Here is a 24,104-nt window from a genome sequence, read left to right as displayed (position 1 = left end):
GAGGCGATCGCCATGTGGGCCAAATTGAAACTGTATTGTATCGAGGGGTGGAGGATCCACTGGGGCGCGGCTATTTCCATTAGATTACGCGAGATGCTCTTTGTAATTATCCGCCGATGATAGAGGTGAATGGAGGAGTTAAATGGCCAGAGATGAAAGGCTTTGGGGGATTACATGCCTCGATAATGTCTATAATTAAATCGTTTATTTCTTCTTCCAGCTGAAAGCGACCTGCTCACCTTCGCACAGCGCAAGCTTCACTACGAGACGGACAAGTCATTCCAGAAGGAGCTCTTCACCAGCGACACCCGACCCCAGAGCGTCCGGCAGCTGTACACGGAGGCCGGCAAGGAGCTGCCCGTCTCCGCCGGGGCCACGGCCGGAGCTCTGGCCTCCCTGGCCCACTCCCAGGCCCTCACCCCGCCCCGATCCATCTCCTTCAACGGCGAGGTCCTGTCCAGCGACAACGAAGTCCTGCAGCTGAACGGCTCCGCGGGAGCAGAGGATCAGCTCCTGTGCATTTCGGAGTTCGGGAACGCCAACCGCAAGCTGCGCACGCGCATCGACGCCGAAATCGAGATCCGCCTGGTGAGTAGAGTGCCATTTGGCCGGGCTAACTGCTTCCAACTGGTTCTCCGACTTGTCGACCGTTAGAGGCCCGTTTGGAGGCACAGGTACACTTGCCACTTTGTACACCGTGCGGAGCATTACTTCCCCATGCATAAATAATACTTTTGTTGTGGCAGTTTACCCAAAACGAAAAACCAGACCATACCGCAAACTATGACGACCTCATGTGTGTGGTCTGTGTGGCTGCCGCTTCCTACTGCTCCTCCTCTTGTATCCAAAGGCCGCCAGCTGTGTTGCCTCAAAAGCTAATGCCAAATCGCCCCCTTTCCACCCAACTCTGGGGCAACTGTTTGCTCCACATCGTCCGTGTGGCCGCCCAATCTTTGTCGTGCCAGTGTTATGGCGATGACGGGAATGGGAACGGGTACTGAGACTGCGACTGCGACTGCGACTGGAACTGGTAGTGGAACAAGCCAACAAAGACCACACACAGACCTCATCCATCGCCCATCAGCCATCTGCAGCCGGGTAATGGCCAACGAGGAAGAGAGCGAGTCGGTGGACGCAGCAAATCATTCCGAGTTAGTCAACCCGTTTTAATTGCTCAACTGACGTCCCACGCTATTTTGTGGCGGCTTTGGCGAGCCGGCTTGTCGGGGCTAGTTAGCCGGAGCTATTTGGGCTGCACACATCAATTGAATCTTGACAGACAGTTCGACTAGGGATCTTAATTAAGGGATCGTGCCTCGACTGCTCTATTGGCTCACTGCAGCAGTTGTCTTCTTAATTGGGCTAAGAGATCTATAAATCAGAGGGCTGGTTAATTAAAGACTTAATAGTTTAGTAGGATAAGCCGAATAGCCTTAGAAGTACAATCCTTTCTACAAGTTTTTGGGCCATTTCTTGACGCCTTTGTTTGCCCAGCTTGTACCTTTTGTGCTGGCAAGTCCTTCCTTTCGACACAAATCGTTTCAACTTTAAGCCAACTGAATTGAAAAGAAGATCCACAATGGCATCGCCCGAAGCAGCTCATATCAGAAAATTGCAGTTAATTTGAGTCAACGCGCTTTCCAGCCATCCCATTTAGTCTTTGTGGCGTCTTTGTCCTCCGCTGACGTCGTGGCTTGTTTATCTTTTAGCCAGGCCATTAGATAAGCTCCGCAAAGACAAACAGCCAGCGGCCAATGGACTGGGATGCCAATGGCAACTGCCGCGACGTCGACAACAACTCGGATCCCCGTTCAATAGGTTGCCAAACTAGTTTCTTTTTGGCAAAAACAAGCACGCCGGCTGTCAATCGCAGTCCACTGGCTGGTACTGTCGCCAGATATCCTACCATTTCTAGCCGTAGCTCCATTCTGTCGTCTGCTCCTTAATAAAATGACTTTTAATCCTTTTCGCATTGCGTTTGACGTTAGTTGGCTAGTTGGCTTGTTGGCTTGTTGGCCGTTGCTTTCCGCTCCAATGCACCCCAAAAAGATACTCAATACCCCCAGGAAAGTCAAAGCCAAGTCCCAGACTCCAGGCCATCCAGGCCGGCCATTAGCGCTCTGCGGTTTATTGGTTACGGCAGCAACTATCTCCAAGACGGCCTGGAACGAGCCTGTGGGCTGCCGTCTTGACGGCACTTAAATTGCATTATTATATACGGCTCGACATTTATGTGCAAATATTTTATCGTTAAAAGTTGGCCACAGTTGCCCCTCCTGTCCGCTCTGACATGCTGGGGAGATACCAGAAAGCCCCGGCTCTGGAGTTTGCTTCAATTACTCTGGAAATCTAGCTCAAGTGCCTTTTTATGTAGATTTCGGTGGTGTGGGTGGCCATGGAAATGGCTCCAAAAAATGGAAATTTGGGGGGACAGTGTAAGCCCCCATCGCACCACCCCTCTGCCAGATATTTTTCAATTGTTACAATTGATTGGAGCAGTCGAATTTAGGAATCAAATGAAAAGATTGCGCTTTTTCTTTATGAGTGTAATTCACTTAAAAACATCAGACGATTTGAATGTTTCTGGTGCAGACAAATGAAATTACATTGTGTATTCATTACGTGATTTCTAGATTGTTTTCAGATTCCATTCTAAAGTCAATCTTCTTTCCCAACTAACCATAGAACTAGCTTCAGCTGTGCCCACTTTTATGGATCTCCACCGTGGAGAGTAGTGGTTCCTTTATTGTTTTTAATTAAACTGATTGAGTTTCGATTTCGTAACACAAAAAAGAATACAAAAATGAAACCTGCAACATTTTGGGAGATTTAAAAATCGCGTGACTTGCCCCAATTTGCGGAAAGCATAGAAGAATGTTTGGGCAAACAGAACACCAAGAGGCAGCTCACGTCTCCCATAAAGGGATCTGTTCGTGACAGGCTGTTGCGGCGGCTCCTCTGTCCCACTGGCTAATTAAGGACCTGTCCGCCCGAACATGAAAGCCACATAAACGCCACAACCACACACACAACCACACATGCGGGCCTGCGAGCATAAAACAATATTTTTGCATGCCAAATGCGTTAATTAAGGACGATGTTTTTAACAGGCTTTCGTTTTTTGTTTATTTACAGCCCGCCGCCATCGAGGATCTGCGGAAGTGGACATCCAGCGAGGCGCTGGGTGATGTCACCGTCACGCCGGATTGCATGCACCATGTGGACACCTCGGTGAGCACCTCCCTGGCCATCGGCGACAACGGCCTCCTGACACCGGCCCTCTCTCCGTCCGTCCTCTCCGCCGACGCCGTGGACGCCATGTACGCCCAGAACCTGAGCCAGGCGGCGGACAGCTCCCAGCACCACCAGTCCCGGAGCAACCACCACCCACAGGCCCTGCTGCCGAACGATATCAATAAAGACGTGCCTTTGAATCATCGCCTGCCCTCGCCCGAGGAACAAACCAAACTGATTGCCTTAAAGTGAGTATTACGGAAAGCCCCTCAGGCGATCGGGTTTCTCGCCTTTCCATTTGATAGCTTTATCCGGCTCAGCATTAATTTATCGCGTTTAATTAATAAACTCATAATTGGGTTTCTAGCAAGTGCCAAGCAAGCATTCTATGAATTAATGATTCATTCAAAAAAGACCAGAAGGCTGATTTGATTTTCTCACACAAATAATAAGATTTTCCTTTATTCACTTCTAAGAAGACAGACAAACACAAGAGATATACATTTTAATAAACTAAACTAAGAGATTAAATCAAAAGTAAGAGATATTAAAACTCCTCCACAGTTTTCAACGAACTGTGTCTCGGCTTACAGTTTTACAACAGCTGTGCCCATTTCCCATTCCTGGAGAATCTTGAATTTAAACACAATTTTAATGTGTTTTTTATGCAAATTTGGCCGCGTCTATTGTTTGCTTTGTTTTTCATGACGCACCAAACAAAAAAAGAAATAATAGCTTTTATAGCTATCCGTTGTTTGTTATTATTATACATTTTTTCGACGTTCGATAGCTTTTTTGCCCTGTCCGTCTGGAGCACGAGATGCTCGTTCGGCGAGCGCATCGGGGCAAAAAATGCTTAAATAAATTAATTCAATTACGTATGAATATTTACAATGCGGCCACACACACATTATGCAAGTGTCGCCGACCCGGCTTGGCCCCAGAATGCACCTTCCCGGCCCCCGCCCCGATCGGGCATTGGACACTGGGCGTGTCCGATGCGGCCATGGCTCATTTGTTCGATGTTTTTTAAAACTCCGAAATGGAGCAGCCACAGCCACAGCCACAGACCAGACCAGACCAACCGAGCCGGGCATTCACGCTCCGTCGGTTTTGGAGCACAAAAATGTGGCTGGTTGGCGTATTAAAGCGTAAACAAATTGTTGTTTGGATAACCGCAGAAGTGCACTTCAAAAGTCCGTAGCCTCGGTCGAAATAAGTTAAGCTCTACACGTTTTCCGCATAACGTTTTTATAAACAAGTTTCTCCAGATGGTTGCCCAACCTGAGCTGAGGAATCCATTTTCCACTTTCCACGTTAGTTTAATTTTTGAAATGATTAATTACTAAACAATATTCTCGTTGCGATCCAACAGATACCCCGCCGAAGTGATTTCGGTAAACACCAGCGGGAAGCACTTCCAGCGGATGTGTGCGGCACGAAAGTCCACCAGTGGATGCTACGCGGGTGGCACCACCGCCGCCGCCGGGTCCTCGAGCAGCGCCTCGCCGGAGAACGGCGGCCAGGCGGAGGGCAACAACCTGGACGACAACGTCCAGACCGTAAGCCGGCGCTCCAGGTCCCGGAAAGTGCGCGGCAAGCGAAGGAACACCATAGCCGGAATCGACCAGAAGGAGATCCAGGACGCGGCCAATGGGTATGTAGCCGGCTCTGTCTATCTAGCCTATCTATCTCCATGGTACATATGGTACTATATGTGTTCGTATAGATGCCACCTGTTACTTCCTTTCCCCACTTTCGTTCGCCTCTCGGACTGTACATAAGAACATACTAAACCTCGTATCTACATGTGTACATACAAGCCGGACAGATCCGCCGGATCTGGCCGCTCATAAACCCGTATTATCCGACTTATTTCGAAATTGCATTTTCTTATGAGATTATTGTGATCAGCCAAGCTAAGCTGGACGATTTGTTATGCTGTTTAGTTTTCTTCGTTTGCCTAATTTTCGTGTTGCCTAATTTTACGAATTAAATATTGCCTCTTGAATATTTTTTGAACAAAACGCCTAGCGGACTGTACAGATCAGAACTTTAAATTATTAACTATTTTTATTCGTACCTATTATACATATTGTTTGCCAATTAGCCGCACAACTTGCATGCAACGAATTGAATGTCTCTAAATTACCAATTTAATTACGAAACTAAAATGAATGTTGTACAAAAAAGAAAAAAATTGTAAATAAATTGTGTTATTAGCATTGCTGTACGTAATTAGAAACCTTAGCCAAACATGCCAGCCAAATTCAAATTTCAGCTACGTATTCTTTGCGAAATATTATTTTAAAAGCCACGTTCTGACGTTCTGAACGGAAACTTTAAATGCATCTCTGGATGAGTAACGAACAAGCGAGCTTGCAACAAAACAGCCTAACAAATTAATCGATTTTCAGCAGACACAACCAGAACATTTCCATACACACATCCATCCACACACACACAATCACTCATAGTCAGTCAATTAAAAAACTCATACATCATGATCCGTGATCCATGATCCATGATCCATCCAAGACACTCACCCCCGCACATTCTTATCCTGCTCTCGAACCGCCCACACATGTTGGGCAACATTTGTTGCCAGCCACCAGCCACCAGCCATAGCCCACCAGCCCCCCAGCAACATTCGGGTTGCACCTAAGTCGACTGTCAGTCAGTCGGCCCACTCTCGAGCCTTTTCCGCTTCTCCCGCCTGTTGGCCGCCTGCTCATCATCAGCATAAATCATGCGAGAGTAGGACTGAGTTCCGTAGGATTTGGCCAAGACCGAAAAGCTGCAGCCATTCCAAAAGCGACACTATTCCACTGCAGCAACCACTGAGGTTGCACAGAAAAAATACGCTAGGGATTTGTAAAAATGGCTTTAAAGTCATAAAGGTTTGAAATATTAGATAGAACTTGAATTGGCATTATACAATTATATCTTATCTTGTTGGTAAATTAATTTTATTTAAAATCTATAAAGTATTGTTTTAAAAACTAACAAAAGTAAGCCTGTAATATCAGGTATTTCAAGATACCTTTATTCCCAAAATGAATCAGACTTTTGGTCGAAGTGGATAAGTTTTTTAACTTTATTCCCTTGTTGCTGCTTTTCCTGTGCTTTTCAAATGCCATACACGACAGCGACGACGCCTTTTGCTAAAAGTTTCATAAATCTTGTACTTTTTTGTTTGTTTGTCGGCTCGGCGTCTGCCCACAAACTCCCGAAGTCCCGAAGTTGGAGACGGCGTCATTCCATCTGACTGCGTTCTACATACCCCGTCGTATTGTTGCTTATTTGTGCAACTTGAGACCCCAACTCACACACACACATGCTATTGGTGTGTGTGGCGAGGCATTATGTCAATGCTGTTCAATATCTGTGCGATCAGCAGTCGAAAAAAATGCGGAGCAAGGCGAAAACTTTGAACCCATATTCCGGCAGTGGCTGTCAAACTGTAAGTGCATTTCGTGATTTTTGTTTCTGTTTGTGCACTTGTGTGTGCGCCCCTCTCTCGGTGTGAGTTCGCTTTATTTGGATTCAGTGGAAATCTTTTAGCAATGACTGCACTTTAGGCTGCCTCCCACTCCGGCCCCACTTGGCCCCGAATGGCATTCAGAAATCCCCTTAATTCAAGTTGTTTGCTGGCCCAGAATCGAAGCGACTCCCCGCCTTCTTATCGCCAATTTATTCTGGAGGAGGCCCACTCCCCCTCTCTGCCGTGCACCTTGCCTGCTGGGGGGGATTGGGAGGCACATATAGCTCCCCCTCTCAGGAATGTAGATGTTGTAATCGCCTGTAATAATCTCTCGCAGAGCACAGAAAACGAAAAGTGTATTAATGTATGCTCGGAAATTAAACTTTGAACTGTGCCATTAATTAATTTCCATCTTGCTGTTGTTGTTTTTTTTTTCTAGTTCTCCCCCCAAACACGTCATGTATGTGCATTTGTGTGTGTGCGTGAAATAAACCAGAAACAGAAACAGAAATCCAGATCTAAATCAAATCAAAATCAAAAAACAAATGTATCTTGACTGAAAATTCACTCACAATAATGTTCATAGAGAAGGCATCTATCCTGCTCTCTCGCCTCTATCTATCTCTCTCTCTCTCCCACTCTCTCACTCCGCCCTCTGACATCTCCCACATGTTCCATTCATCATTACCAAAAAATGCTAACCAAATACCAAACATATTTTCTTTTTATGTTCCCCCCTCCAAATATTTTGCAAATATATCGAATACCAAAATATTTCCAAAATGTAAAACAGCAATGGGGAGTCGAAGAATGCCTCGAATGCCACCTCGCCCGTGGCGCCCGCCTCCAGCCACCAGACATCCTCCGCCTCCGCCTCCACCGCGGCCTCGGACGCCAAGAAGTCGTCGTCGAAGAAGTTCGGCCGGAGCAAGTCCAGCGACATCTTAAAAAAGGAATCTGCTGCCTTGCCCTACGACAAGGGCAAGAGCACCCTCACCCGGCTGAACTCCCTGAAGCAGTGGGGCCGCAACCGGTTCAAGTTCATGCAACGCACTGGGGACCTGGTCGCCGACCAGCTCGACACCAGCGGCTGCAGCTCCCAGAACAGCAGCTCCTCGGGGGCCGACAAGAAGGAACATCATGGGGAATCCGGACATGGCGAGAAGCCCAAGCGGGACATCGACGACGAGTGTGTGGTGCATCATTTGGTGGCCCAGAAGAGTGAATCTCGGTTTTCGCACGAACGAAAGCCCTCGTATTCCTCCTCGGAGAAGAGCATGAGTGTGTCCAGCACTGGCCAGCTGCGAGGCAGACTCCAGCCGGTGGGCTCCCTGGCGGCGGCGCATGTCAAGATGCGGGAGACGGCCACCCTGAATCGCCAGCGACGCAACGGCCTCCACGCCCTGGCCGGCAAGGAGGAGCAGCCGCACTCGTCCAGCGGCAACTGGAGTGCCAGCTCGGAGTCCGGGCGTGCCTCCATCGGCAGCGAGATCACCATGCAGCCCAAGTCGAGTGCCTCGAGCACTTCCCTCAATGTCTCCAGCTTCCAGCCGGGCGGAGCAGGCAGTGGCCCGCCTTCGTCCATGCTGAGTAGGAGGCGTTTCCTGAACACCTCCGCCTCGAGCAGTGTGACCGGAAGCGAGGGCACTGCCACTCCGGAACTCCAGGGCGAAGCTGGAGGCTATCCCGGTCATCTCGACGACGAAACAAGCTCCGCCTACAGCTGCGACACGGAGGGCTACTACACCTCCTTTCACATGGACAGCGGCCTGCGCACCCTCAAGGAGGAGGAGCCATCGGCGGTGAACGGCACTCCGCTCCAGACCAGCCTTCACACCAGTAGCTACTCCTTCGGCAGCCAGTCCAACCAGACGGTACTGAACGCAGAGAACGAGTACGAGCTGTTCGGCAAGGGATCCACGTCGACGACCACCAGCTCGGCGGGCACGGTCTGCACAGTGGCTCTGCTGAGCGGAGCTGTGACCGGGCCGGATGTCCCGGAGCGGAGCAGCTCGCTGGGCAAGCACAGTGGGCAGAGCCGGAGCCAGAGCACCAGTGCCAGCAGCAGCACCCTGGAGAGGAGCTACAGCAGCAGCACCATAGGCAGCACCCTGGAGCGCACCGGCACCATCAAGAGGAATGTGAAGATGTCGCCGGCCAAGGGCGGAGCCACGGAAATCGAGGAGAAGGAGATGGAGGAGAAGCGGCAGCAGGAGCAGGACCAGCAGCAACTGGAGTTCTCGGAGAGCTCCGACCTGGAGGGAGTGGAGCGCATAGAGCGCATCAAGCAGAAGACAGCCATCAGCTCCAAGCGGATACCCTCCATGTGCATCATTACGCCCACGACCAGCGACGACGACGAGCACCAGACGAAGCGCGGCCAGGAGGATCTGAACCGCACTCTTACCATTGATGTGGACCAGGACGCCGAGGGCGAGGAGGAGCAGAAGACCCCCACAAACGCCAGCAAGGACCACAACCTCAACGAGCTTAAGCAGACGCCCACGAAAGCCCTCAGCGGGATGTTCGAAAAGCTAAGGGTGAAACTGGCGCCCGGCAAAAGCTCGCCCACCAAAGGATCTGGTTCACTGCCAAGTCCCAAGCCCGCCAACTCGAGTGCCGTGAACAACGACGAGCTTTACGACTTGGCCGGCGAGTACGTCACCATAGCCGACATCAGCAACAACAACAACAACAACCAGAACCAACGACCCAAGGTGGCTGCCACGGGAATGGGCATTTACTATTCCAATGACATAGTTACACGGAGAGCGCCAGTCGCCGTATCCGAGTATGTGTCGTTGAACGAGCTGCCCCAGCACTTGCGTCGGCATGCAGTCTCGTCGGAAACTCCGTCGAAAGAGAGCCATAGCCAGAGCCAGAGCCGGGCCTGCGCACAACCACCCTACGAGTGTGAGCCGGCGGCAGCAGCTGTCGCCGTAGCTGGGCAAGCGGAGCAACCACCACGGCAGCAGCGAGCCACGGGGGGAGGCGGCGAGGGTGCTGGTATACCAATGTATGCGGAAATCGGCGAACTGAGCGAGGAGAAGCCGCTCGCGACGACGGCACAGCGACGACTGCGTCCGAACGCCGAGGGGAGGGTCGTATACGACTCCGACAGTCTGAAGCGGCGCAAGGGTGCACACACCACCTTCGCACCTGGTCCGTACGTGAAGGAAACCGAAAGTGCGTACAGTGCAGTGCCATCCGTTGCGGGAGAAAGTGCAACATCAGCCGCGGGAGTAGCAGCATCATCTCTGAAAACACCGAAACTCCTACTATTGAGTGGCGGCATTGTCAACCGAAAGGTGGCCAATGTGAGGCCGATTCTGGCCAAATCCCCGCTCAGCCGTAACAACAGCAACAGTAGCGGCATGGCTACCTACCAGGCCGCCGGAGCCACCTACCAGGAGCAGAAGCAGATCCTGGCGAATCGAACGAACCCCTTCTACGAGACCATTGCCGCGCCAGTGGCCAGCCTGATGATGCCCTCGCCCTCGGGCAAGTCCAATTCCTCCACCGGTTCCGCAGCCACCAATAGTTCCTCCTCCGGCGAAGAAGGTAAGCCCGCGCAGCACCAGCTTCATCCAGACAAAATGGGCTGCCGAAGCGTATCCCAAACCGTAACCCAAGTCCAAACCACGTCCTGTTCCTTTGTCCCTGTAAATAACACGCTACTTTGCAACACTAAGAGCACCCTGCCACATAACCATCCAGAAAGCAGCAAGTCAGCGGGCAGCATATCAAGTGTGAGGCAACAGCATCCGCTTCCGAATCAGAGCCCCAAAGTTTACGAGTCGAAAGTGAGGGTTGCTGAAATGGAAACTAACCCCCTGGGGGGCGGCCGGGGTGGGTCCGGGTCCATTCAGCGAAACATTCAGGGGGATGCCGCCAGCGATGGGGAGCAACTGCCACCCCTGCCGCCGAGGGCGAAAGTAAATGACATTAGGGGGGGAGCTGGCAGCCCCAACACCATCCACACCCACCCCCTATCGATTGACCCAATTGCGTTGCAGTTTTCCATTTCCGCTTCGAATCCCAGCCAGCCTCGCACTGTCCTGAAGCGCAATAACAGCTACAGGCTGGCCAACGACGAGCTGAAGCTCCGCGAGATTGAGATGAACAAGGAGAATCTCTCCGAGAGAACCCTGGCGGCGGCACCTACTTCGGGAGCAATGCCCCCCATGCAGCACGCAACAAGTTCCCTGAGGCTGCGCAATCTCAGCAACTTCTCGAACGGGCAGGGCTCACCTGGGGAGGAGCGGCGGATAGCCAAGTCCTTCGAGCGGCTTGTGGACGAGTTTTCGCTGTCCCTCACCACGGGCAGCGACTCCTCCTACCTGAAGAACAAGTCGCTGGAGAACTTTGATGATTCACCGGCTCTGTTGAGCGAAACTACCGAACAAAAGCCAGACGAGACGGAGTCGTCTGACGAGGAGGAGGACGACACGTGTGCCCCGCCTTTGTCCTTGCCAGCCAAGTACCACAAGTCCTTTGTGGACAGCGTGCTGTTGCGCCCGTTCAAGATAATACTGCCCAGCGACGAGAACGGCAACAGAAGGCAGCGCATCCTCCAGAAATTCGAGGTGACTGAGATATGGTAGTGGCCGAAGTTCCGCCTCCTAAGTAAACACAACGGGGTAATTACGCCAGACCCTCGGGCGGCACTCGGCAGGGGCGTACGTGTTCAATGGGCCAAGACGGAAACTTGTCCTTGGGTTCAATGTCCACCGAGATGCAACTCCTGCGCCGCCACTAGATATGCTGCTCCTGACTCTGCTGCTCTCCCTCTCCAAGAAGGAGAAAATACTTTAGCGCTGACTTGCAAGATTAAGACTTTTTAGAGACACAGCTTGCACTTTTCAGTATCACTACCAGGAATGAAATATTCTAGACACTTGCAGCTATCTGTTTGTAAATAACACCCGTGCTTTGTGACTAATTCGAATTATTGTTCTTATCATTTATTGTTTAAGCTTAAAGTCAAGCTGTGTATTAAATGCGGAGTGCCGGCAGGCAGTACAAATATTAGTCTTACGATCCGCCTGCCGGGCTCCGCCTAACCCAGAATTTAAATTAACCTCTTTGTTTATAATTGTGCTTGTTTAACTCTACACCTAAGGAATAATATATTATATGTGTTACGTGTTTAATCGACGAATGTTTGTAACAAATTGTTAATCAACATAATCCAACGCCTGTACTGTACACTCTTGTAAAGTTTTTTGCACCGTTCACGTCCTGTAATCGACACAATACTCAGTTATGATTTAAACTTAAGCTAAGACTATGATGCTGATTTTTTAAATTTTCCATCCAAAAAGTTGAAACGTGGAGGCGTGCAAAAGGCTTCTACTGCATTTTAACCAGAGCTTGCTTGTGTTCCGTCCCTGTTGAGTAGTGTAGTAGTAGTTTTTGCACGTTTCCACCCCCCCCGAGTAGTTTAAAGAATTGGCACCATACCACCATATACACCACCTAACCACTTAAGTTCTCGGCTAAGTTCAGTCCGCATTCCATGCAACCCTATCCCGCCCACCGATCGACAAACAAAGAATAAATTCGTAAACAAAAATCCGCATTGACATTATCATTGGCATTTGGTAAAGGTAACGAATACCCAACATTCTCTCAAACCACCACATACCACCATCCCACCCACAAGCATCAGTTGCATCCCAGCACCATTCCGGCACTTGTAAATATAGGGGAATGGGATTGGGTTCCGGATAAGCTACCAGGTAATGTCGAGTCGCCCGGGACACCACCAGGTATGTAAGGAACGCTTGCCTTGAACGCTTATTGTAGTTGATGGTCCAGATCCTAACCAACCGCACCCGAGACTGCTTACTAATCCTAAAGCAATGGTTAAAAGATTCTGAACATTGTGACTAATCCCCTACTTTAATTTTTTGTCGCCCCTGCAGGGTATCAACGTTTCTCTAATATCTATGAGCAAGTGCAGCCAGCACCGAACAATCAGCCCTCGGAGAGTGTTGAGACTGCCTCGCCCTTCCAGCGCAGTGCGCCCATCTACTGGACCCTGCAGAACCGGCGCAGCCAGCCAAGGCCACAGCCCACGAGCGGGGTGACCTGCCGAGACGACCTCTATGCCACGCCCATACGCCGGGCCGATCGTCTGCCGCGGCCGGTTGCGACAGCAGCCAGCGACGGGAATCGCAGCAACATATCGCCAATCGTGCCAAGGAACCGCAGCGGCGGTGCCTTCCTCACCTCCACGCCCACACGGGGAGGCCTAGTTGGGGGAGGCGGCGAGGGAGAGAACTCCGGCGCACAGGTGCCCCCGATGAAGCAGCCCCCGAGGAACTGGAGCGACGACTCCCCCGAGCGCCTGAACACCTGTGCCGACCGAATCGGTCAGAGCAAGACCACACTGTTGGACTTCAAGAAGCTGCTTCTGGCCAAGTCCGCCAAGGCAAGTCCGGTTCAGCGAAAGGTCTCCGCCGTGGAGCTCCTCAAGAAGTCGTCGGCTGCAGCCAGCCCACCCCCTCCCCAGCCGAAGCCAATTACCGTGGGCCAGAAAGTGGCGCCCGGAAAGCCCACCCTGAACTCCAGCCTCAAGCTGTTGGATTTGAGTGGATCCCCCAAGACGTTCGCCAACCGGAGGATGCTGCGCCAGGGGCAGTTCGGCTCGCCCTCCAAGACATTCGCGCCCAAGATTCGGGGTCCCGTTAATGCGGTGACTGCTGCATCGGCGCCTGCACGGACGGACATTATGTCCACCACCATACCGGAGGCCAACAGCGAGGAGGACAACTCGAACACCAGCGGGGGCTCCAGGGCCAGTTCCGAGGCGGGGGACACCAAGCCCACCCTCTCCACCTACGATCTGAGGCGGAACTTCTTCCTGCAAACCGAGGAGAACAATTTCATGCGAGGAGAATTGAAGTCGAGCTTTGCCAGGACAACAAACGGAGCAGGAGGCGGAGGAGGAGGATCGGGAGCAGGGTCAGCAGTATCTGCGGCAATCGGAGGAGCTGCCAGCGCCGAGAGCAACAAGTGTGTGCCGGCTCCGGTGGCGAATCCAGCGCTGCCATCGTTTGAGACGGCTCTGTAAGGAATCGGGTCTAACCCACTTCTGAAGCCAGGAGGCAGATATAGATATACACATATACATATTCCATAAGTAACGATCCGAGAATCGAGAAATGAGCAATTCCCTTCCGTAGCCACGCCGAAATTGCATTTATTGACGAACGGAAACGAGTCAGAAGCGATGCTACTTTATGCAACTTATACATATATCAGAATATATATAGGTATATATATATAGAAATATACAACACCTTTATGAAGTAACTGTATTTTTTAAATTGTGCTGCTTGTATAAACCGAGATGATGTTTTATACACGAATACGAATCGTCTGTACACCTATACAACATATTTATTTGTAATTTTACGTTATTTATTGCATTTATGTATTACGCCACACGCATTGCTCTTTGTTTTGTACGTCTACGAACTAAGGAGACCAGCAAATAAATAATAAACATTGGATAACACACTTGACAATACTGGTGTACTTCTTTGGGCCGATTTTGGGTGGGTGGTTACTAATTATCTGGGGTAGAAATTCCAGATGGAACTCTCTATGTAGTGAGAAATGAGTAAGGTTTTCATATTACAAAAAAGGCCTTACTCTCGTTATTAAAACACAAATATTTGCTCATTGAAGGTTTAGTCATATGGGTTTTATACAAAAGTAATTAATCTACGATAAATTATACTTATAAACTATATAGGTTTAGGATATTAGGATGCAGGCCTTGACTTATTTAATTGTCTGATTTATAGGCCTTTTAAAATAAAAACTGATTGGGGAATGCCATAAGGAATGATAATCGACCCAAAGTCATCCTAAAGTATATTCATAACCTTCTACAGACTATCTTAAATCCAGCTACGTCCCACACTTCCCGATCTGCGTTTGTTCGATTTCTCTCCGACTGAACCGGCAGCCTGATCCTTGCGCCCCATCACAGGCGAACCGCCGGATCCTATGTTGCGGATCAGCTGTTTGAGTCCGCGGGCCTGGGCATCGCTGGCCTGGCTCACACTATTCGCCTCAGAGGCAATAATGCAAAAGTCGTCCACGATGTGACCAGGTGGACTAATATCAAAGGGCAAGATGTCACTGAGGCTTTGTTGGGGCCGGTAGACACTCCGTCGGCGAGCACCTGCATCCGCATTAAGGGAACTTCCGCTGACGGCTCCTGTTCCCGATTGTTGCTGGGACATTTGGTGGAGTTCCTGTTGCAGGTGGAGGAGACGGGTGCGAAGACCAGCATTATCATCACTGAGGCGTTGCATATGGGCCGCCTCCTGTTCGGCCCGCACAAATGAGGGTTGCGGCAGGCATTGGTAGACTGTGGTTAGAAAGTTTTGAAGGGAAAGGAGCAGAGTGTCCTGCCACTGCTTGGTAAAGAACAAAGCAAACGTGGGTGACTCTTCGGCATTCCGACAGAACGGAAAATCTGAATCGGCAAAGAAAGATTTGGGATTAATAAGGGCGTTGTCCTGGATATAGCGTAGAACACTTACAGAACCAATCCTTCCACTCGCTGTGCTGCTGCAGCTCCCCAGCCATTTTTGTAAAGAATTCCGAGACCTTATCGTGTCGGTTATTGCTGTACGCCGTGACCAGATAATACTTCAGTAAGCTGTTTTCCAGTTTTTTCACAGCTGAAAGAGAGGGAGTGTTTCGTGAATCATAGTTCTCACATGGGATCCCTTAGGACCTACCCACTGCGTAGGTATGCTCCAGCTTGGAGAACAGGTTGTTGTCCAGGTGAAGCCATAGACTTCGTAGGGCCTGAAGGTCGTAGGCCTGGATTGCGTTCTGGAACTGTTCCAGAACCCGCTCCGCCCGAAAGTGCTGGTCCTTCTCGGTGCGTTGCTCCAAATCAAGGGCCTTCAGGGTACTGGAAAACCCACGGAAAACCAGATACTCCCTCAGCAGGTTGTCCAGAAAAGCCACCTGCGTCATTTTGGAATATTTTTTTTTTTTTTTTTTGGGTTTTAAGTTACCGCGACGCCTTATGGAGTCGAGGGATTATTTGGCCGCCCTTAGTGCAAGGAAAACGCCAATCTTAAGTTCGTATGGGGTTGATTAGATGTTAATATTGATTTTATCGAGGAAGTCTGTTATTATGTTGTACTTGTCGATGTTTTCCAGTCTTAGGAACTCGTGTATGTCATTATATTTTAAAAGTGTTGGAAAGTTTCGTCTGGTAGCGTTGTATTTGGAACAGCTGAGGATTATGTGGGAAGCGTTATCGATAGTATCGCATGATTCACATCTGTTGTTGTTTACAACTTTCATTTTTGCAAGGGTTGCGTTTTCGAAGCAATTTCCACTAAAAATTCGATTTAATACTCTGATGTTTTTTGGTTCTAGGTTACATGATGGCTGGGAAAACCATGGCTTATTCAGTAATGTTGGAAAGACGTTGCAGTATCCTCTGGGCTTGCTGGATGCGAATTCGGCATACTCTCTCTCCCATTCTTTTTGGATCTCATTGTGGATGGCTGATGTGGCGTCCTTAATACTCCAGGGAATTGTAGCGAAGGTGCCTTGGAGGTGCGCGTTTTTGGCTGCCTGGTCCACGAAATCGTTTCCTTGTATTTTGCAGTGGCTCGGGATGTAATGGAGCTCAACTAAAGTAAGCTGAGGTTGTCTTGCGATCTTCTTTTTAATTTCGTATACCATATAGTTGACGTGACAAGGCTTAATTAATGCCGTAGCACTATTTTTGCTGTCAGTGAGTATAGCCAGCCGGGCTATTCCTTTGCTTATGGCGTAGTCAATTGCTTTGTCAATGGCTATTAGTTCTGCCGATAATGACGACAGGATTCTGTTTGTGTAGAATGATTCCCAGTGGCTATTATCCCAATGTAGGAATGCTGCGCTGGTGTGTTGGTGGGTGACAGATCCATCTGTGAAGAAGACATCTAATCCTCTTTTTTCAATTTCGTGGAGTTTCTCTGAAAAGATTTTGTTTATAATATCTGTGCTTGTAGCATGTTTGCTTTGGGCCGAGCCCATGAAAAAATCTGTGAAAGCTTTTATCTTTGAGCATGTGAGGGGTGGTGAGTTCGAGATTCTGATGTTTTCAATAATGTTTCTGTATTCTGTGAAGATCTTTGCGTAGCTAGAGTTTAGTTCTATGCCTGCTGTGAGTGTTTCCTTCACTGGAAGGTCATAGGCAAATGCTTTTATTAGGTCTTTGGCTGTTTGAAATTTTAACCTGTACTCAGGTGGCAATTCCGCAGCCATGTGGTATATTATAGGAATTGGCGTACATTTTATTAGTCCTAGCGTTTTTCTTAGTCTGAAGTTGGTGAGTGTTCTTAGTCTATCAATGGCCGTTTTAGACATCTGAGAGAAGGAAGAACAAGCGTATTCTAATTTACTTCTCACAAAAGCTTTGTGAAGCAGTAGTCCTTTTCTAGGGTTCACTCCGTAGTGGCAGCCACTTAGGAGTTGGAGGAAGGCACAAGTTTTGTTGATCTTTGACATCGTTTGATCAATGTGAGCTACTATGGAGTTGTTGGCCGATATAGTTCTTCCGAGGTATCTTATTTGATCCACTTCCTCTATCTGAGTGTTGTTGTGTGGAATGTTAAGCAGCCGCCTGCGGCTGCTAAAGTGCATGACTTTCGATTTTCCTGGGTTAAATGTTAAGTTTAATGCTCTGCATGAAACTTCAAATTCGTTGATTTTATCGATTAATTTTTGTCTGGCTAAGTGGAAATCTTTGTCATGACATACGAGGAAGAAGTCGTCTGCATATTGGAAGAGTTCGCAGTGTGGATCGATTATTTGGTGTAGGTCTGTTGTATAAATATTGAAGAGAGTGGGGCTAAGGCAGCTTCCCTGACAAACTCCTCCATTTATTTCTACCTTAGTTTTTCCCTTAATCAGGTACCTTTTACTTAGGAATGAGGTTATCCAGTTTATTTGGTGGGTGTTTACCTTAATTTGTTTAAGTTTTCCTTTGAGAGTGTATATGTTAACACAATCAAAGGCTTTTTTGAGATCTAGGCATGCCGTGACTACTTGATAGCCACGGCTTTTAAGAAGAAGTATGTAATTTATTAGGTCATTTATACACTGTGTGGTTGATCTGAATTTTCTAAAAGCGTATGATCTGCTTGGCAGGATGTGGTTGTTATGTAGTTGTTCTTCTATGTCGTATTTTAGTATACCCTCTACTAATTTGCAGAGTGTGCTTATAAGACAAATTGGTCTAAAATTATTCACTTGTGTATTGCCTACTTTTCCTTTGGGAACTGGGACTACTTTTATATTTCGCCAGGCGTCTGGGACAAGTCCAGATAACCAGGTATTGTTTAGTAAATTAAATAATTCCCTTAGTTTGGGCGAAGGTAGGTTCTGGATCATTCTGTATGATATATGATCCAGACCCCGTGCAGAGTCTGGGTTTCTTGAGACTAGATATTCGTTGAAGATATCAAAATTTAGGGGTTTCTTTAAATCTAGGGTGAGTAAGTTGTCCTCAATTGTTGGCGGATCGTTGCTCGGTGCAATTGAGTTTGTCGTGGCGCTCTTTACCATTTGTAGAAATTTATCGTTCTCTTCGTCAGACCAAGTGTTACCTACATTTTTAGGTAATTTGTATTTTTTAAGGTTGGCTATGCTATTCCATATTGAGGGGCTGTCTGAGATCTCTTGAGTGAATTGTTGGAAGTTCAGTCTACGTTTTCTTCTAATACACTGTTGCAGATTTTTCTCCGCTTCATTAGCTTTAATTGCGTCTTCCATTTTTTTTGATTTGTAGAACTTCTGCCTGGCTGCGTTGCGAAGTCGGAAGAGTTTTTCTCCTTCTTCACACCACCATTTCTTTGGTACGTACTTTGAATTTTCTGGGATATGAATTGTGTTATTTTTAACAATATTTTTGGTCGACCTACCAAGACTGGTAACACTATTGAAATCCGCTTTGCAAAAATCTTGTACTACTTTGCTGTGGATTATTTTTGTAACAGTTGTGTACTGTGTGGGGGTGCTCCACTCTACGATTATTGGGTAATGATTACTATTTGTAACTTTTGCCTTAGGGCAACTCCAGTGAAGATTTGAGGTGTTCTGATTCGTGAACGTAATGTCCAGCACGGAGAATTGGGATGGGTTTAATGAGAAGGTAGGGGATCCGTCGTTAAGGCAAATGAATCCAGCCTCCTGTGCCTCGTATTCTGTTGTGTGTCCTTTTCTGTCGCTCGTGGAGTTACCCCATGCTATTGATTTGGCGTTTAGGTCGCCCCCTATGATGGATTGGTTTGACAGTGCCGCTGCGTAGGTGAAGATTTCTCTTAGCCCATGTTTGAGGTTCTCTACAGATGTGGAAGGGGCAGCATAAAGACTAAATATGTTAAAGTTGATCGGAAGATTGGTTGTCTGTATACCAATACTCTCAATGACATTGCTATCTTTGAGAATTCTGAATTTGATGTTATTTTTAATGTATAGGCCGACACCCCCGTAACCATCGCTTCGTGGTTTTCCGTAGAACTTAAACCCCAGTATGCTACAGTCCGAGTTGTCTTTAACCCAGGTCTCTGAGATGATGGCAATATCGACGTCGTTGTTAATCAGGTACATGTTGAGGAGGAGTTTGTTGTTTGAATTGTTGATGCTTTGTATATTTAATTGTAGGATTTTCATTGTTTATGTGAAGATTGGCTATTAAGTAGTTCTATTTGTGAAACGTCAATCATTGCATTTTTGGTGTTGATAAAGTCCCTTAAGTCCGTGAGAAAAGAGATGACCTTGGAGTTGGAGTCTGGGTCATTGTGGAAATTCAGTAGGAATGAAGAAAGTTTTTTCCCCAGTGTGTCCAGTGTATCTTGTGCTACACTGGAGAAGGAAATAGGGGTGGGGGTTGAGGATTTAGCCGTTCTAGCATAGGATTGTAGGGTATTCCTTTGAAATTCTGAGGTGTGGTTGTGTGTGCTATTTGGCATTTGCCAGGCCGGTTCTGGAAAGCAAGAACGGTCCTCCGGGTTTGGGGATGCCCTTTTGAAGAGAGAGGGGTGTTTGAGTTTTAACTCCTGTACAGAAAGGTTTTCCACCACTTTCAATTTTTGTATTTCATATGCTTTGCTTCTAACTGGACACTCCCTGCTTGTAGCAGGGTGATCGTTTCCGCAGTTGGCACATTCCGTTTTTTGGCAATGCTCCTCCTTGGGATGTTTCCCTCCACATTGGCCACATTTTTCTTGCCCTTTGCAGTGTAGAGCTGTGTGCCCGAAGCGGAAACACCTGAAGCATTGCACGAAATAAATGAAAGGCTGCACTTCCACCTTTGAAAACATAAATGTGATTTCTTTGGGTACTTTTTGTCCCTGGAATGCAATTTTGACCCTATTTGTCGGGATGCGCTGACCCTTGTCTTTGGGATCCTTTTTCATTATTCTAGAAATCCCTAGGATTGGGACTTCAGAGCTTATATTATCGTTTATTTCCTCTTCCGAGAAATTGGTAGGGATTCTGAAAATAATCCCAGTCTTGCATATAAAATGCGGGAAAATTTTGGCGCGGTAGCCATTTTCTTCAAGTTTTTTCTCGTGTTCCATTATAGAGTTGGCTATAGCTGCTGAGCCAAATTGAATTTGGCACCGGCCATAACCTACTCTTTTAATCTCCAAAATGTCGGAGATTTTCAATTTTTTTAAAATGTCTGCCAGGTGAAATTGGTTAATTGCTTTTCTGGCTGCCGAATCGCTGGTTCGGTCGAAGCAAACCAAGAAAGGGCCCGCGTGATCGTTTGTATATATGGATATGTTTTTTCCACTTACCCCAATCTTTTCGTTAGTCTTCTCAGTTAAATTGTTGTTCTTTTCACTTACAGTTTTCTTCCCGATCGTCGCTTTTGGAGCGGCGTCGGGTTTTGGCGCGCGTGCCCGGACTCCCGTTTTTGTTGTTGGTTTACTCAAACCATTTCCATTTCGTGTTTCCATGGTTGTAGGTGGGGAAGATCTTCCAGTGCTTGGCGCCTTCCCCTTTCCTTTTTCCAGCATACCTGTCCAAGTCCAAGTTTTAAATTCCTTGAATCCAAGTTTCTCCAGAAATTCCGAATTCCAATTGTCATTTTGGAATATTTTGCAAGGAATCGCTCGAGGAAAACTTTGTTTTTGCCGTTTTAGACTGACCAAGCTGCACAAACACGTTAGAGATGGTACCAATTTTAAGAGGTATTCAGGCAGCCCATGTAGGTGACGAACCACATAACTTAGTGAGCGCGAGGTTTGTATTAGAAATATCATTGTACCAGAGTCTGATTATAATCGTTGCTTCCAAGCTTAAACACTACTACATTATTAACTTTTGTATGTACTATTGTTAGTTGTAATAATTTATTGATAGTTACATTTATTCAGTAGTCAACATTACTGTAACTCAGAATTTGGAATCTGGATTTCATAAGCCTCAGATGATATTTTTTTTATATTAAAAATAAATGAAAAAAAGTAATTGTCCTACATATGAGAAAAAATATTAATTTTATGTTATCCTGTGTAAATATATAATATTATTCAAAAATATTAAAGTCGTACGATTAGTTATTTATTCTGCTGTAAAATCGCAAGTATGACTGAACACAACACTTTTTCTATTTGTGATTTGATTTGGTTATATATTTGATATGGCGTGATTCATTATAAAGATGTTTTCAAACATTAAATTTGAAAACAATATTCAAAATAAAATCTTTAAGAACAGTTCTCAGGGTGCTGCTCAACACTGATTTATAGATTTGACAGCGCCGCGTGGAATGTGGACCGCAAGTGGAACGTAATTGGACGCATGTTGTACAAAAAGAAACGTCAAACTGCAATCGAGTGAACCAAAACGAGCCAGCAAATAAATAATAAGCATACCCACTGGAAACCCACTGACATAAAGGACTCGTACCGAAACAGGATCATTGTTGACTAGTTATCGGAGGACTCGAAGAGCAGGAACCGCTCCCCAAGCAGCGGCGGCCCCAAAATCGCCAAAAAGCCATCGCGCACACAAACAAACAAACCCACGCACTCACACTCACACTCACACTCGCAATCGCACTCGCAGCACTCGCGCAGCCAAGGAGCTGAAATAAAAGCAAAAGAGAATTCCGCCATAAGAAGCAGAAGCAGCACTAGCAGTACTAGAAACTAGAAAACACATAGTTATCGTTCCCATTCTCGATCGGCTGAAGCGGTTGGAGCAACGGCAACCACAGCCACGGAAATAGCCACAATAACAGTCACAAAGTTTGGATACGGATTCGGAGCCGGAAGCCATCGCCAGGATGAGCATGGAGAAAGTAGCCAGCAAGCAGTACGAGTCGTAAGTGCGGCCCGTAATCCCACTCCCCTACCACTCTACTACCCCGTAGAAACTAGGCCAGCATCACCACACACCACACATCTTTGGGGGCGATTGTTAGGTTATGTTCTGGCAACATTTACGTGCGCTCTCTTATTTTATTTAGGCCCGTTCCTATTCCTCGTCCTCGGACTGACGGAAAAGGATGTCGGCAGCCAGCTCCTCGTTCTTATCGCACGCCAAATACGCCTGCACGGCCAGGTCGCGATGGAAGCCCAGCGAAACGAGACGCTCCACCGCGGCAGCCTCCTCGCTAGTCAGTGTTATCTGGTGACGACTGGCCGCATCCATCTCGGAGTCCTCGCTGAGATCGCTGCCTTCGCCAACGCTGCCTGCACTGCTCCCATTGATCATACTCAGAAACTCGTCCTGATGGTCACGAATCGCTTCGAAGGCGGAAGGATCGGTCTCGGCCAGACGCGATAAGACTACCTCAAGGAGCTCCGGGTTCTGGCGTAGCATATCACGCACCCGAGCAAACCGAGGATCGGACATCCATGGCTGTAGATTCGGGGCCGGCCCGCTGGCCGTTGCATTAGCCGGTTGCGGAGCATTTTGGGGAATCCCACTAATCAGATACTCTATGGCACGTTCCGGGTGATTGAAACTTGCTCGGAGAGCGGCTCGCACCTCCTGCTCGCCATAGCCCATGGCCATGAGATCTCTCACTCGCTGCTCGTTGGGAGTCATCGATGGTGGCGCCGGTGGCGGAGCCATTACCAGTGCCGGTGCCGGCGACAGCGGTGGAATCTCATGGGTCCGGGTTTCGCTGGGACCGGCGGTTAATGGCGGCGTTGGAGGCACGTTCTCCTCAGCCGCCGTTCCTGCAGGCTTCGCCGGAGGCATCTTCTTTCCCATGAGCACAATGAACTTGTCCTCGGCTATTTTGTAGTCGCTAAGTGGCAGTGCATCCTCCATGATCCGGCCGCCGTAGATCAGTTGCTGACTCTCGACGGGAATGGCCACTTCCGGCATGCTGCCCAGACGTTGCTTCAGTGCCCGCACATCCTGCGAGTCACTCATTTCCAGTTTGATGGTGCGCTGGTCCAGCGTGCGGATGGAAATCTTCATAACTGCTCTAGAAAATAGAAATTTTGTTATTCAAACTGTTTGCTAAATGCTTCAGCGCCTGTCCGTTTGTTTGGGCGGGCTTTCGAGATGTGGGCTATGATGTGGTGGGTGGGGTGGGATCTTGAAATCAAACCCTTGACATACTAATCAAAAACTGTTTTCTCCCTTCTCGTCCTCCTGCCACTTCCATATATGCCACGTACATACATATGTGCCATGCACGCGCCCTTCAGGAAAGTCTGGCCAGAAATCGTCGACAGCGACGACAGCGATGTGGAGAACGAGATAGACGTGGACAAGCTGCCGCCACTGGAGGTGGGACCAGGCGAGAACCGGCTGCAGCACACATATTGCCTTTGGTTCTCCAGGAAGGGGACGCAGCGGGCGGCCGCCGACTACAGCAAATCGCTGCACGTGGTCGGGCGGTGCGCCAGCGTGCAGCAATGGTGGTCGCTTTACTCGCACCTCATCCGGCCCACCGCCCTCAAGCCCTACCGGGAGCTGAGCCTCTTCAAGCAGGGCATCAAGCCCATGTGGGAGGACCCAGCGAACAGCAAGGGCGGCCAGTGGGTGATACGGCTCCGCAAGAACAAGATAGAACGGGCATGGGAGAACGTCTGTATGGCGATGCTCGGCGAGCAGTTCCTCGTCGGCGACGAGATTTGCGGCATAGTGCTCCAGACAAAGTATCCGGTGAGTTTGAACTTCTTATAATACCTACTGTTGGAAGCCATGCCAGGCCCGTTGATTATTTACTGACTATAGAATTCTGAAAGCCCATTCCGTAAACCGGTGAATTTAGTTGTTAACAACAAGTGATTGTGATTATATTAACTAAACAAGTGATTTAATTAGTATTGGAATGTATTTCCAAAATCCAAATTTAAATTTGCCCGCCAGT

The 24,104-nt window shown here is 48.2% G+C and overlaps 4 protein-coding genes across 8 annotated transcripts in view; 2 read left to right on the top strand and 2 right to left on the bottom strand.

Annotated features, from left to right (window-relative positions):
- The window catches only part of LOC6505871 (serine-rich adhesin for platelets), a 35,720-nt gene extending 21,470 nt beyond the window's left edge, over positions 1-14,250 (top strand). Inside the window, exons 2-6 of one of the 2 annotated variants that reach the window (XM_014905343.3) lie at positions 221-588; positions 3,136-3,482; positions 4,610-4,891; positions 7,512-10,279; positions 12,646-14,250. In XM_014905343.3, the coding sequence (XP_014760829.1) occupies positions 221-588; positions 3,136-3,482; positions 4,610-4,891; positions 7,512-10,279; positions 12,646-13,796 (4,916 nt within the window). In that variant the 3' untranslated portion in view covers positions 13,797-14,250. The remainder of the gene's footprint in view (positions 1-220; positions 589-3,135; positions 3,483-4,609; positions 4,892-7,511; positions 10,280-12,645) is intronic. The other variant, XM_014905342.3, reaches the window with a different exon arrangement.
- On the bottom strand, positions 13,901-20,736 carry LOC6505655 (WD repeat-containing protein 91). Of its 2 annotated transcripts, none has more exons than XM_044714076.1 (4): positions 20,611-20,736; positions 15,484-16,725; positions 15,283-15,423; positions 13,901-15,215 (listed from the first exon to the last, which is right to left on the bottom strand). In XM_044714076.1, exons 2-4 carry the CDS (start codon positions 15,725-15,727, stop codon positions 14,632-14,634), a joined length of 969 nt encoding a protein of 322 aa, XP_044570011.1. In that variant the 5' UTR covers positions 15,728-16,725; positions 20,611-20,736; the 3' UTR covers positions 13,901-14,631. The 2 variants fall into 2 exon arrangements, with proteins under 2 accessions (XP_044570011.1, XP_001964522.3); XM_001964486.4 differs by having other exon boundaries at positions 20,560-20,681.
- A 765-nt stretch (positions 20,737-21,501) lies between these two features.
- The window catches only part of LOC6502727 (eukaryotic translation initiation factor 4E type 2), a 45,425-nt gene continuing 42,822 nt past the window's right edge, over positions 21,502-24,104 (top strand). For 2 of the 3 annotated variants that reach the window (XM_014905205.3, XM_032449631.1), the window contains exons 1-2: positions 21,502-22,093; positions 23,437-23,896. In XM_014905205.3, the coding sequence (XP_014760691.1) occupies positions 22,056-22,093; positions 23,437-23,896 (498 nt within the window). In that variant the 5' untranslated portion in view covers positions 21,502-22,055. The remainder of the gene's footprint in view (positions 22,094-23,436; positions 23,897-24,104) is intronic. The other variant, XM_014905204.3, reaches the window with a different exon arrangement.
- Positions 22,195-23,332, bottom strand: LOC6505653 (UV excision repair protein RAD23 homolog A). Its single transcript, XM_001964488.4, has one exon. It carries the CDS (start codon positions 23,201-23,203, stop codon positions 22,247-22,249), a length of 957 nt encoding a protein of 318 aa, XP_001964524.1. The 5' UTR covers positions 23,204-23,332; the 3' UTR covers positions 22,195-22,246.

This window comes from Drosophila ananassae, chromosome 2L (genome assembly GCF_017639315.1).
Source record: "Drosophila ananassae strain 14024-0371.13 chromosome 2L, ASM1763931v2, whole genome shotgun sequence".
In the NCBI taxonomy this organism is placed as follows: domain Eukaryota; kingdom Metazoa; phylum Arthropoda; class Insecta; order Diptera; family Drosophilidae; genus Drosophila; species Drosophila ananassae.
Note: the sequence above shows the minus strand (reverse complement) of the source record. Positions and strands in the feature narration are given on the sequence as shown.

Coding starts and splice junctions, on each gene's coding strand:
- LOC6505655 (XM_044714076.1), bottom strand. CDS start 15,727: ATGACGCAGGTGGCTTTTCTGGACAACCTGCTGAGGGAGTATCTGGTT. Junction 15,424..15,483: donor GGAGCATACCTACGCAGTGG/GTAGGTCCTAAG, acceptor CCTCTCTTTCAG/CTGTGAAAAAACTGGAAAAC. Junction 15,216..15,282: donor CGAGTGGAAGGATTGGTTCT/GTAAGTGTTCTA, acceptor TTGCCGATTCAG/ATTTTCCGTTCTGTCGGAAT.
- LOC6505653 (XM_001964488.4), bottom strand. CDS start 23,203: ATGAAGATTTCCATCCGCACGCTGGACCAGCGCACCATCAAACTGGAA.